Source organism: Mytilus edulis, chromosome 3 (assembly GCF_963676685.1).
Source record: "Mytilus edulis chromosome 3, xbMytEdul2.2, whole genome shotgun sequence".
In the NCBI taxonomy this organism is placed as follows: Eukaryota; Metazoa; Mollusca; class Bivalvia; order Mytilida; family Mytilidae; genus Mytilus; species Mytilus edulis.
The window spans coordinates 85225155-85239489 of NC_092346.1; the positions used below are offsets into that span (position 1 = coordinate 85225155).

Consider the following 14335-nt stretch of genomic DNA (forward strand, 5'->3'; position numbering starts at 1 on the left):
ATATGGACGGAATGTAGAGGGGGGAAATGGTAAGAACTACGAAAGTAAATAAAGACTGAAGTATAAGTGAAATCACACACTAATTGTGTTGACAAAAAAATCTACATTGTAGATATCTAAGAAAATAGCAAACAGTTTTGGAAATACATAACATTGGCAGCTAAAAAAACAAGAGGCTATAAAGAGCACGAGCCAGTCATCTAGGTTTATGTGCATTTTTAACAACGGGAACTCTCCAACATTATAAACTTGAATAGTTCATGAAAAAAATATCTGTATCTTCTTTAGTTTTTATCCAAAACACAAGAGAGGATGAAAAGTCGTCCGTTATCATTAATTTACTTTAAAAAGTATACTTACTATAACGGATGTATTAACTTATTTTTAGATCTTGTCTCGCTGATCATTTTTGTTTTAATAGTTTCAAGGCTAGGTATTGGCCTTAATAGTTTTCAAGATAATTGATTAAAGCATCAAAGATTGGTAAAATCATCAAAAGCGAAGACTAATAACGAGTCTCTAACGATTTCGCCGGATATTTTGAACTCCTTGTAAATCTTGTGTTGCTGGTAACTTTTGCAATTAATAGTGTTGAAATATTTTCATATTTGTCTATACTATAGGCAAACATGGAAAGTGGTAAATTTGTCATACATGTATAAGGGTGATAACTCCTATAAGAAATAATTTGACCGTTTTGACGTGAATGAGCATTTAGTAGAGCTCAACTTTCTATATTTCTGTATTGGTGTGTTTGCACACAAGATAGTGATATGCGTCTAGTGTGGTGATGTCATAGACTTAACACCCACCATCAGCTAGTCCACTTTATGGACAAAAAGAGAGCAGAGCTAGTGCGTCAGCCTCTCCTGCTGGTACAAAGCCTCTTCACCATCAAGACTCTTGCAATGCCTCCTCGCGGCAATACACGGATACTGGGGTCTTGTATCTCAGGCTAATTTGCAAGGGATCTCAGAGCAGCAAGGGCCTTAGAGATGCAGAGTGCAGGCCCACCGGCGAGTGGACACGTCCTGGCTCTCATCAACCTTTCCCCAGATATGAGTTAAATGCCCCACTGCCTTGTGGTTGATTTGGGAATAGTCAAAGGCTATGGAAGTTAATCCAAACAGAAAATCAGGGTAGATGGAACTCGTTAGCAACAGCAATTGTCTAAGGGATGGGAAACCCCTACAGAACAACTCGACCCTTCACGTACAAGGTTTAGCTTAGGGCCAACACCCCTAACTTTTAAAAAATATTTCGTTACAGAAACGACTACAAAAGAAAACCCTCTTACTCGTCAACGGCTTGAGATAGAGGTAAACACAAAATCAAAACCACGAGGACAACATATGACGCGAAGGCCGATGAAGTTGTTTTCACCTAAGTATCCAACCAAAATTGGGACTTGGAATGTACGAACACTGTATCAAAGTGGAAAGAGCTTGCAGACAGCCAAAAAATGGCCAGATACAGTATTGAAATTTTAGGACTCAGTGAAGTAAGATGGAATACATCTGGCATGACAATGTTAAACACTGGTCATACCATCATCTACTCTGGTAACAAAAACGCCACTGACACTCATGATAAAGGTGTTGGATCCATGCTTACTAAAAAGGCAAAGCAGTCTCTCTTTAGAATGGAATCCTGTGTCATCTAGAATAATCACTGCCAGGTTTGACACAAAATTTCAAAAAACAACTATAATTCAGGTTTACTCACCAACAAATAATGCAGATGTAGAAGAGAAAGATGACTTTTACAACTCTCTGCAAGCCACTGTAAATTTTGTGCCAAAACGCGACATCCTGATGATAATAGGAGACCTCAATGCAAAGATGGGTAAGGACAGGACAGGGAGAGAAAGAGAAATGGGACCAAATGGAATCGGTGAAATGAATGAGAACGGTGAAATCTTTGCTGATTTCTGTGCTGTAAACAGTCTAGAAATAATAGGTACACTCTTCCCCCATAAAAACTGCCACAAATTTACTTGAGTTTCGCCAAATGGAGTGACAGCAAATCAGATATACCATATTGCTATATCCAAAAGATGGAGGTCATCTCTACAAGATGTGCGAAACAAGAGCGGAGCCGATATAGCATCAGATCACCACCTAATCATTGTAAAGATACAACTAAAACTACTTTCAACAAAAAAAGCTAAATCTAGAAGAAAGAAATTTAATGTTGATCTATTCAAAGACCCTAAAGTTGTTCAAGACTACCACATTCTGCTACAAAACAAATTTAGTGTACTTGAGAATCTACAACTAGCATCAACACAGCATGGGAAATGACCAGAGATTCTATTGTTCAAGCATTTGAAGAAACTGTCGGCTATCTCCAACAAAACCGCAAGTAATGAAAAGAAAATACCTGGAAAATTGTAAAGGAAAGAAGTGAAAGAAAAAGTTCTAACTGCTATAACTAGACAGCAGAAAAAACAGACACAAGAACAGTATAGCAATAAGATAAAGAGGTGAAGAAAAGCTGCAAACAAGATAAAAGGAACTTCGTAGAACAACTAGCCAAAGAAGCCGAAGCCGCCTGTAGCAAGGGAGAAACCAAAACCCTATACAACATTACAAAGCAATTAAGTCGTAAACCACCAACTTCAAATACACCAATCAAAGAAAAAGACAGCAATACCGTCACTAAACTGGAAGATCAACTTGAAAGGTGGAAAGAACATTTCGAGCAGGTTCTTAACCGGCCACCACCTACAGATCCACCTGAATTACAAACTGGTCCAATATTAAACATCAAAACCACCAAAATAACAAAAACTGAAGTTACCAAAGCTATCAAAAATCTAAAAAATGGAAAAGCAGGCGCAATTGATAACATACCACCAGAAGCTATAAAAGTCTTGAATGATACATCTGTCCTTAGCCTGTTACAATTTCTGAATAAAATCTGGGAAGAAGAAGAAATACCAGATGATTGGAGTAAAAGACTTTTAGTAAAAATCCCCAAGAAAGGTAACAAGTCGTTTTGCAAAAACTGGGGAGATATCATTTTATCGTCCATACCTAGTAAACTTCTCTGTAGCACCATCCTTAGCAGAATGAAAAATAAAGTCGGCAAGATACTTAAAGATGGACGAGCTGGCTTTAGACAAGAAAGATCATGTGTAGACCAAATAGCCACATTGAGAATTATCATCGAACAGACAATAGAATGGCAGTCAACACTATACCTAAAATTTGTTGATTTTCAGAGAGCTTTTGATAGCATTGATCATCAGGTCCTCTGGGACATTCTGGCACACTATGGAATTCCACAAAAGATCATCAAAATGATAAAACTGCTATACGACCAATTTTCCTGTCAAGTTATACATGGTGGAACTATGACCGAATCATTCCCTGTTACAACTGGGGTACGTCAAGGTTGTATTCTCTCTCCTATATTTTTCCTAATAGTAGTTGACTGGGTTGGTAAATCAGCCTACAAAGATCCCAAAGGCATTGGATGGACCCTCACAACACGTCTTGAAGATTGTCTAAAGATCGACGACTTTACTGTTGAAGATGTACAACAATTCACCTACCTTGGAATTATTTTCAGTACATCAGGAGGCACAGACGAAGACATATCGACCATGTCAGTTATCTTAGCTGGCAGGCAGGGTAATCCAGCACACTTTTTAAACTAGATACACCAATGATAATTGTTGATAAGTTTAACTAAAACTGTCATACGACTTCCTTTAAGACATGTTCTTGGTAAAATTTGGCCCAGTAGTTTCAGAGAAGATTTTAAGAAAAGTTGGCATAGACGAAAACGAACAATGGACTTTAAGTGACATAAAAAGCTCACTTGGTAGGTCCAGGTCAGATAAAAAAAAAGAACTTTCAAAGTATACCACCACTAAAGACGAAAATCAGCAGAAAGCGAAGACATTGATCAACTAAATATGTACCACTAAATAAACCGTTAAATCCAAAATGGAAAGTCATAATAATTTAAGTAGGGCGAGTAAAAAAAAAAGAATATGGACTCAATACATCAAAAGTATGAAGGTCAAGATAAATTAGCAATAGAATGTCTAAAAAAATATATAATGAATTAACAGCTATATATCATATCATTATTCACTACTTTTTCAACAATCATCAATACCAGCTTAATACCTGGTGATGAACAACAGCAGACAGTTGTGCATTTGCGCTATGCATTCTCTCGAAGATGCTCTAACATATAGTATGCTCCAACATAATGCGTTACCAGCTTGATTATTATAAAACCAACAATGCTTTTCGTAAATATCGCAGTTGCAACTATGTGCTGTTTTAGTTTATATATTGTGTTTTGTGTACTATTGTTAGTCTGTTAGTCTATTTGTTTTGTAGTCTTTGGTATATTGTTTGTGTTTTTAGTCATGGCGCTGTCAGTTTGTTTTCGACTTGTGAGTTTGAATGTCCCTTTGGTAACTTTCGCCTATCTTTTAATATTTTAAATAATAGTAAAGCATCATACTGAATGAGTAACACTATTTTCCATTTCAATATTATAAAGAAAAACAAATCACGGCTACTTGAGAGGGACGGATTTTTCAGATAAGAATTAAGCGGTATGATATTTAAAGCAGACTGAGTGTGGACATTTTGATTTTGAAATCACTAGGACATAACTACGACTACCTAATTGGTAAGGACACTGTGCAAACCGTATATCCATGTAGGCTACTAATTTTCCGCCACTTTTTTTCACATCAATTCGTGCTAATTATTTCAATACTTTATGCTCTAAAATCTTTTATTTTAAATTTATTCATCTGGGTTTTTTTTTCTTGTAAACATGTATTATACTATATAAAACATGCCTATGTAGATGAGATAACCAAAAAGAAAAGATGTCAATTCTTTCCGTTTCGGTTCCGTTTCCGTTTCCGCTTCCGCCGTTTAGCAACACCCGGTTATCATGGCCTTATGGTATGCATAAGCCTCTTTTATAGGGTAACTATAAAGACCGCAATAAAAGCAGTGACCATGGAATCTATTTATATCACAATGATTCGTATATAACTAAACTGTTCTCTGTAGGCCTATCTGTATGAATACGTTGTCGATACCAATACTATTAGTTATCTTGGTGTAATCAGGGTTGTACATATAGATTCTTACATTGATACCAGTGGATGATCGGATTTATCCAATCGTGATAGTAAAATTTATAATTTAACTATCGAGATTGGATAAATCCGATAATCCACGAGTAACTATGTAAGAATCTGTTTCTCTAATGATTGAAAAAATCAATTACACCAAGATAACGAATTTATTTCTTATGAACAATTACCATTCGACAATTCTTGGTAGAATCCGCTACTCTCCTCGGCCGAGTTAAGACGAATGGAACATCTCCACTACTCATTTATAAACCGGAATTTGAAATTAAAAAATGCTAATGAAAATTGTTCAGTATAACAATTTTTCAGCATAGATGTTGCTGCGTATTGTCAAATCTTCTAATTGTTCCCCCTCCTCTACCACTTTCATTTTCCTGTTTGTCAAAAACATATTCAGTCAGTTGTTTATTGGCCCACGAGTTCCATAATCGCCCATGTTTTTTAGTAGTTTCTTATGGGGTACTGTATCGAAAGCCTTGGAGAATTTTAGTATGGCAATATCGGTTTGTAGTCCGGCATCATATGCGTTCATGAAGTTGTGCATAGTGATAAGTATTTGGGTTTATATTCCTGCATATTATATGTTCCAGGATCTTACATGGTACTGATGCTAACGATACAGGTCTGTAATTCTCAGCAGCATGTTTATCGTGTTTTTTTTTTTGAAAACGCATAATATGTTTGCGTCTTGTGGAAGGGTTCCAGTGTCTATAGATTTTTGAAAGATTGCTGTCAGTCCTGGTGTAATTTGGCTTGCATATTCTTTCAAAATTCTGTTTGGAAATCCATCTGGCCCAGAAGCTTTTGATGGGTTGACATCTTTCAGTAGTTTTTCTAGTCCCTTTTCTGTTAATAATATGAGGTTTGGTATAGATTCCTCAATATGTTTTGTTGTGTCTGGTATTGTTGCCTATTTATCTATTGTGAAAACCGATTTGAATTGTTGTATTAGTACTTCAGCTTTCCTTTTGCTGTCGGTAATGAGTTTCCCTTTGTTTTGTAAGTTGCTACTCCACTGTTGTCATTTTTTTTTGATTTGATGTATTTGTTGGAATTATGGCTTGGTATTGTTTGTTTCTTGGCCGTTTAGTATGGTGTCGTTGATATATGGCCATTCGGTTTTCCTTATTTGACTTTTGACTTCCTTTTGGAAGTGCATGTACTTTGACCATTTTTTTGTTCTTGAAGCTTGGTGGTATAATCGGCTTTTCTTTTTGAACATATTCCTTATTTTGTATGTTATCCAGGGAAGGCTATTTTGTAGCGAATTTCTTTTGATGATAAATGTTTGTCAATGCTTTGGAATCACTAATTTCTTGGACATTTGAGCCTTGATTGCTTAATTCTTGTTGGTGTTTTAGAGATGTCTTCATTTTATTTTTCCCAATTTGTCTGTGAGTAGATATAGCATTTTCTTGGTTTGCTGCATTGATAGTATAACTTAGTGTCTGTCTGTTATCACCATTTCATGATCTGATATGCCTGATGCGTTTTTTATGCTTTAACTAAAGATGGATTGGTGATGAATACTAAATAAAGGAGGTTTGTTTGGGATTTCTTTATCGTTTGCGTCTGACTCGTTTTATCTGTTGATGTTTCCGAGCTTATATCTGGACAATTAAAGTCTCCTGTTAACATGATGTTGGTATTTCTGGCTATTGCAATGTTGAGTGATTTTTCTAATTCTTCTACACATCTTGATGTTCGTTACTTTCATTTTTGTTTTTGTTTTTGAATCGATAGTTAAGTATTACCTAACAAATAAATTGTAATTGTTAACATAAAATAATAAAATACATGATTTCTGATATACCAGTATAGTTAAATATAAAAGCAGCTAGCAATATTTGAGACATATGATCGTTTTAAAACATTTGTTAGCCCAAGTGTAAATAACGAATAAGAATTTATTACAAGAAATAAACAAAATAAAAATATTGAGCATCCATTTGTTGTAATGAAATTATGTCTAAACATGTATCTCAAATTATTTCCAAAGTCAGTCGGTTTAATGCTACATGTATGCATAAGAATAAAAATATCAGATCTTTTAACTGTATTTTTCATATAAAAAAAAATGATAAAGTAAAAAACTCCTTGGCTCATAAATTCGATTAAACAGTATACAATTTAACAACGTCAATCAATATAACTTTTAAAAAATCAAATCAAACTTTTGAAACATAAACTATATTGCCGACTTGAATTATGATATTTTAATAATAGCCGGCAAAATAGTTTATTTGCTATATTTTGCCGGTGCCTGCAAAATAGTCAGCCACTGCCTTTTTTATGTGAATTGTATCACGGTATTGTAGTAAATGGAAACAAACAGTACGGCTAGCCAACTCTTGAGTTTCAACAAAATGTTTTAAATTAGCGAATTTAATGTTGATTTATGTTGGAATCCTTTGCATAAAAGTATTATAAACATATACATATATTCTACATTCCTTCTTGGTCAAATTTCTGTCTGTACAATTTCAATATACGCTTGGAATGCATCTTACTATTTGTAACATTAAATCATAATTTTAAACGTTCTGGGTGTTTTTGAAAGAGACATCATTTTCACCAACGATTATAACGATTGTTTTGTTTTGTATTGTTGCATATTCGCCCTCCTAATCTTTTCTGTTCGCATCCTTTTGTTGTACGACATTTGTTTTCTGCAATCTGCAAACTCTCATTTACACACGATTTTAACATCACTGGTGTTGTAGTTTTACTTTTGTACTGGAAACGTCTTGGTCACCGGGCCCTATCCTGTTATCCACTATTTTCTAGATCTTGTTTCTACCTCAGTTTCAGTCTGACTTGGGAACAATTGATAAATGCCGAGAAAAAAATACCACAGTAGTCACAGATAAATAACTGTCGTTCTGAATTCGTACGGTAGTTGCCTTTTACATTTTTAACGCATATATAATAAAGTATGTTTGGTATATAGAATAGAATGATAATTGCATCAAATCTTATCTTGTTCCCAATTGTTTATTTTTGTTCATAGGAATTTGATTTTGATGGTGAGAATGGTTTGGTGTACTATTAGACTATTTTTGGGATTATTATGTTACCCTTTTTATGTTTAAGTAACACAGTTTAAAATACAGATTTTTTAAAGACCTAAACGTTGTACACACAACGTACCATTTATACTAAATTTTTATGAATTATTTGCTTTTCAAAAATAAAATCTTTAAATCGTATTCCTTTTATTTCGAAAAATGATTTCTTGACAGAAAATAAATTGAAGTCTCCGATGAACAAAGGAATAACATTTCAAATCATTGAATGGTGAATTATAAGTTAGGTCTATAAGCTTTAGAATTTAAACTGCTAGGTGCTACAATTTAAACTTTTCAATACATGTCTGTAGAAAGGTGTTATTGTTCATAGCGAGAGAGAATATTATTTGATATTGACAATGGTTATGTTTATATAGTATATTGTCAAGGAGCGACATGCCATTCTTTGTGGAATGCAATGTAGATCAGCTAACTCGGAACAGAAACATTTATATCAAAATTGATGTATGTTAGACTTTCATATTTTAGCTAATTTCTTGAGAAAAAATCAACAGTATTGATGTACAATTAAACTGTACTGATAACCATGTCGTACAGACTGAATTTAAGTAAAGACTACGGTTCAGACGAAGACAAAATAGTGAATGCCGTGATTGATAAAAATGAAGGATTTCTTAAACGACACATGGTTTTGTCATCGTCAATAGTAGGCAAGCTACGAACAACCGGAGTTCTCAATGATATGGCTAATGTTAAAATGAAAGTAAGTTGTTTGAAATATTATGCCACGATTGAAATTGCTAGGGTTTAAGCATTAGGACACAATAAACTCTTCAACAAATAATAAATGAATAATTATTTTTGATTCAATATCAAAAATCATGCACGTAAAAAATAAGTGAGAAGCGATAGACAAGGAATGGACTACGGAGTGATATTTAGTTTTTGTGATATATTTTCTGTTGTTGAATGATTTTGTGTATTCAAATTTGTCATTCAGAATTAATTTGAACGATTGAGTTTCACGGTTGTGAGTGACCTTTTCTTAAACGTCGCACTTGTGCTGCGCATTTGTCACTGCATATCGCATACAACGCTTTTTTTAAGTGTCATATATATGTTTACAACTGTAGTGCTAAGATTTTGACCATTCATCTGTTCATTGTGTTTTTATATGCCATATAAATGTGGTTCATACACTGGGACAAATTGTTCGTACATTTTATTGCACTTAAAAATATTTATACGATTATATCAAACTGTAATCGATCACAAGTGGTAAAACCAAATGTACAAAACATTCTTTCTGTGTAAGCATTTAATACAAATTTATTAGGGGTTAGTCTACGATTAATGTTTATAGGATTACGGATTCATAAGGAAAGGTAATGGAAGCTTAAATAAGATTAATGGGGCTCCAACATGGTATAATCCGACCTGTGACCTTGCGACGTCTCATTTAAAAGAACATGTGATCTTGAAAACATGTTTTAAAAAACTATGTTTATTGTGGATTGCAGTTGTTTTTTTTAAATTTTCTAAGATTTGCATGGTGACCGTATAGGCAGTTATAAAACAGTATCTTGTGATAAGGAGATGACCCACAGAAGCTCTTGGTCACCCATTCAACGATTTCAAATCGATTCCAATATGCATTTGTACCGAGTCCGGTTATTGTCAGGATGGAGTTTTATTTTTAAGTCGTTTTAGGGACTTATCTTTTTTACCTGTGGGAGGGGGGGGGGGGGGGGGGGGGCTGGTCGTTTTGAAATCAAACATGTAAAATTTTCTTGATCCCCCTAATATTTTACTAAGAGGGATCTATCATATGTCCCTCCCTTGAACGCTGCTTAAACTTAGTTTTACGTTAGGCCATATGGAAACCCCCAGTGAGTCGGTAAACTTTTAGTTTTAATGCTTTCAGCTTGAACAATTCAATAACTCATTTATCGTAACACTTCATTCATAAATGTGTGATAGTTACCCCCAAATTTGTATTTATTAGACCAAAAAGTACAAAATGAGGGATTGAGAGGTACAGTGGAGATCACTTCTAACCTCTCATTAGCTTAAACATATTTATTTATAGTGGATTGGGAAACAAGTTTTGCAACTTATATTAATCCCTTTCCACTTTGCGGGTGCGAGTTCTGCCTTGTAGCGGCATTAGCCTACTCTTTTTCGAAATCTACAAGGGTGTCTTTAACGTGCAAGAGATATGGCTCTCTCTTAACACGGGTCAGCCATTTATCGTCCCCTTCCGACGGACTATCATCGTTTCCTCAAGACCATACTCGCAGATGGTGTCAAGGGAGACCCGAAAATTGAGTTCCTGAAATTTTCATCCCAAACGGGAATCGAATCAGGAACCTTTGTGTTAGTAGTCCGATGCACTAACCACTACACCACGGCTCTCATTAGAAACCTGTCCGGATTATAGTCAAGAACAGTTCTAAATGAGAATTATATATATATATATATATATTCTATTTTTGTTAACTTATTTATGTTTAAATAATTAAAACTGTTCTATGGATATAGCTGACTAAATCAATTCTAGCCGTAAAACTGACCAAATCAGTTCTAATTGTAGAACTGTTCTAGTCGTAGGACTGTTCTAGTCGTAAAACTGACCAAAAATTTGGTGGTTTGGTCAGTTCTAGGAAGAACTGTTTAAAACTGTTCTAGGGAAGAACTGTCAGGGTCTGATCAAATCAGTTTTCGGTTATAACTGTTCTAGCTAGAACTGTCAGATTTGATGAGAGGTTAGAAGTGATCTCCACTGTATAATGGACCCAATGGAATATTATTGTCTTTCGTATCAATATTCAACTGTTCGTATGCAGATACGTTGAATATTTGATCATTTATTGGAGAATTTATTGCTCTACACTGTATAGCGGTATTCCTTCATGATGTGGCATGATTTGAATATTTGGTCAACATCTTGCACAAATTGCGGTAATAGATTTCATTTTAATAAATCTATACTTCATTTCTCTCAAACTATTAAGCTGATTATAACAAAACTTGGCAGTAATGCTTGTTCATGAAGTGATCTAAGTCAGTGTAATATAACGACTGGATCATTCGAGTTATGAAGCACCATTGCATTTTATATGGGACAAAATGACACAAAATGGCAGCTTCATACATCACCAAAGTCATGTGATGTCTTACTTAATTGTATATGGAGGGTGGTAAAAATATATTTCCATTTTACTGTTGTTTGTCTCTTTAAGTATGTTTAAAACTATTTATTTCTATGTTCAAAAACCATTGATCCCCCACTTTGAAACTATACAAAAATTGAACCACCTTTTCTCCCCATACAGAAAAAAACTTGATCCCTCCTTTATTTTGACCAGATAAAAAAATGATAAGTCCCTTAACGAGTTCGGTAACTCATTTTGACCACTTAGATAACTTGTGATAACGACTTAGCAAACTCTTTTAAACAACTAAGCTATACACATTCCGTTAAATTGTAAAGCTCAATCATTTAATAGTGGTTGTTTAGACACATGAAGGTATATTTTTTCCCATATTTGAATTGCTTATGTGAAAAAATAGCTTGTATGCACATTTTCGTAAAAAATCATCATGCGATCGAAACTGTATCGTATGCCCTTTACGTATAAATTGCTATATCGTGGCCGAATATTCAAAGGAGCACTATAGCTATCAAATTCATGTTCACCGATTTGACTTAAATTCTCATATTTGATTTATAACTACATGTAAAACATTTATTCAAATTTTAAAAAGTCTGAAATAAACAATTTACAGGGCATTGACTCGATAATATACAGCCTCGTTTCGTACATGTGTTGTAGTCTTGACGCCATCTAATTAACTATATCTAGTTGACCTCCGATGGTCATAGAAGCGATATAAACATAAATATAGATATAAATAGAACGCGAACTCATGCAATTGGATTTTTCTAGGTCTGTTTAATTTCATATTATAGATTAATAATGTTAATAATCGTTTTTACCTGTACAAAAATGATGTTTTTTTTGTGGATCAGTCAATCAAATGATTTACCTTTGTTTCTTTTTCAGTGTTGACATTCTCTTCCTTTAAATAACCGAACACGCACAGTTATTGCGTTATCCACCCCTAGCTACGGGGTTAAATTAAAGTTCATATGCATACGGATTCAATTAAGTTGAGTTAATCACTTGCATGTGAATAATTCACCATCAATGTTTCTTAGCTTAGTTTGACAAAATTGTACAATACTGACTACTAAAAGCGAATTATTATTTCACTATTTTACTCACATTAATGATTGAACTAAACAAAATACAACTTGGCCCTTATACCACATCTTCTTACATCTGTTATTATTTTTATATATATATTATATATATCGTAACTAGTGCCCTATACAATGTGAAAATTTAGCAAGTGTCTTCAATCATTTCCATTTTTTCATTTTTTTAATGATTTTTTTTACCTTTTTCAACTGATTCTTATAATTTGTTTTCGTGTTGTGCTGTAACACCACTATCCCAAGTAAGGGTATGATAGGGTTGAGCGCTCACATATTTAGCCCCCGCCAATTTTGCATGTGCTTTCCCAAAGTCAGATTCCTGTATTTCAGTGGTTGTCGTTTGTTCCTTTTTGTCGTTTTTAATATTGGTCGAAGAACAAAAACTCCTTTTATTTAAACTTAACTGTCAAATATATACTTCATTTAAAAGTATGGTGTGCGATTCTTCACACATACAATTTCTATTCGTATATGAATATGCACTCATTCTATAACAGTATATATAACATGATTAACTGTATAAATACATAATGTCTTCGTATTTTGCAGGGAGAAAGCAACGAATCGCAGGTACATATACTGCTATGTGTATTACGTCGAAGTGGGATGCGTGTTTTCCGAAAGTTTATCGAGGTATTACGGACGTCAATGGACAGCTGGGTAGCTGATGTAATTTTAGACACAAATGTTGCAGAAACTGCTTTTATGGGGAAAAAGTACACATTAATTGACCATATAAAGAAAGAGGACTATTACGAAGATAATGCTAATACTGATTACAAAGCATTAGATGTAATACCTTACAGCATCCCGCAAATATCAGACAAATATGCAAGCAAGAGAACAATTTCTAATTTATCGGAAAAAATGGCGGCTATCAAAAGTATGAATTCTCGGGGATATGGTTTGCCATCGTCGAATCAATTACAGAGGATGACAACAATGTTTGACAGTGAAAGACAGACTCAAGAGGCAGCTTTAGCGGTTTTAAGACAAGAAGAGAACGCAATAAGAGAACTTCTTGACCAAAACATCAAAGAACAAACACAGATTCGAAGAAACCAAAAATCTCTTTATGAAATCGACAAAAAGTTAAAGCAAATATCGATGGAAACCTCTCAGTTATCAAGTCCGTTACCAAGATCAAACAGAGCTCGAGAGAGACTGATGCATATCCAAAGAATGCCAAGGTTGAATCTTTCACGAGATGATATGATAAACAGTACCTGAAAGTATTTTTTTAAAAGCATTTACAATAAAGCAAGCTAACTTTTGCAACCACATACGCCTTTATTTGGTTCATATCAATGTTTTCATAATGATTATTTTTTTAATTTATCCAGAAAAGATATTGAAACCATCATGATCATCATCAACTTGATGACATCAAGAGATTGTGAATAATAAATTAATAATGTTTTTGTTCATAAATTTTGTTCTTATTTTTTTTATACGTTAGCTTATTGACAATAGTCGAGTTTATTAAACGAAAAAAATACAATTTTAGTTTGCTGGTTGGTTAATTAATCTTATGGGTAAACATCCAATATATATATTTGATAAGATTTGAAAGTCCAACAGTTAAAACTTGAAAAGGTAACATGACAAGCGTCTAGCTAGCCTACTATAAAACAACTACGTTTACCCGAGCAGTGTCACAAACATGTTGAACAAGTTAAAATGACCATCATTAGCAGAGACGATTACTAATCCAACTTATTTGATTTCATAAAGTGATAACCAATTTATGAAATGAAATAAGTTACTGATACAATGCCTAGTAGCAATCAATCATGTTTGAGCGAATCGACAATAGTACAAGACAAAACCATATACAAACATAGTTACAGACATATCCAAACTTCCAAGGACACATACAAATGG

At 34.0% G+C, this 14335-nt stretch overlaps 1 protein-coding gene across 1 annotated transcript; it reads left to right on the forward strand.

Moving 5' to 3' along the window:
• The first annotated feature begins 8502 nt into the window (after positions 1-8502).
• Positions 8503-13952, forward strand: LOC139517656 (uncharacterized). Its single transcript, XM_071308932.1, has 2 exons — positions 8503-8932; positions 13001-13952. Exons 1-2 carry the CDS (start codon positions 8756-8758, stop codon positions 13679-13681), a joined length of 858 nt encoding a protein of 285 aa, XP_071165033.1. The 5' UTR covers positions 8503-8755; the 3' UTR covers positions 13682-13952.
• Positions 13953-14335: the final 383 nt, after the last annotated feature.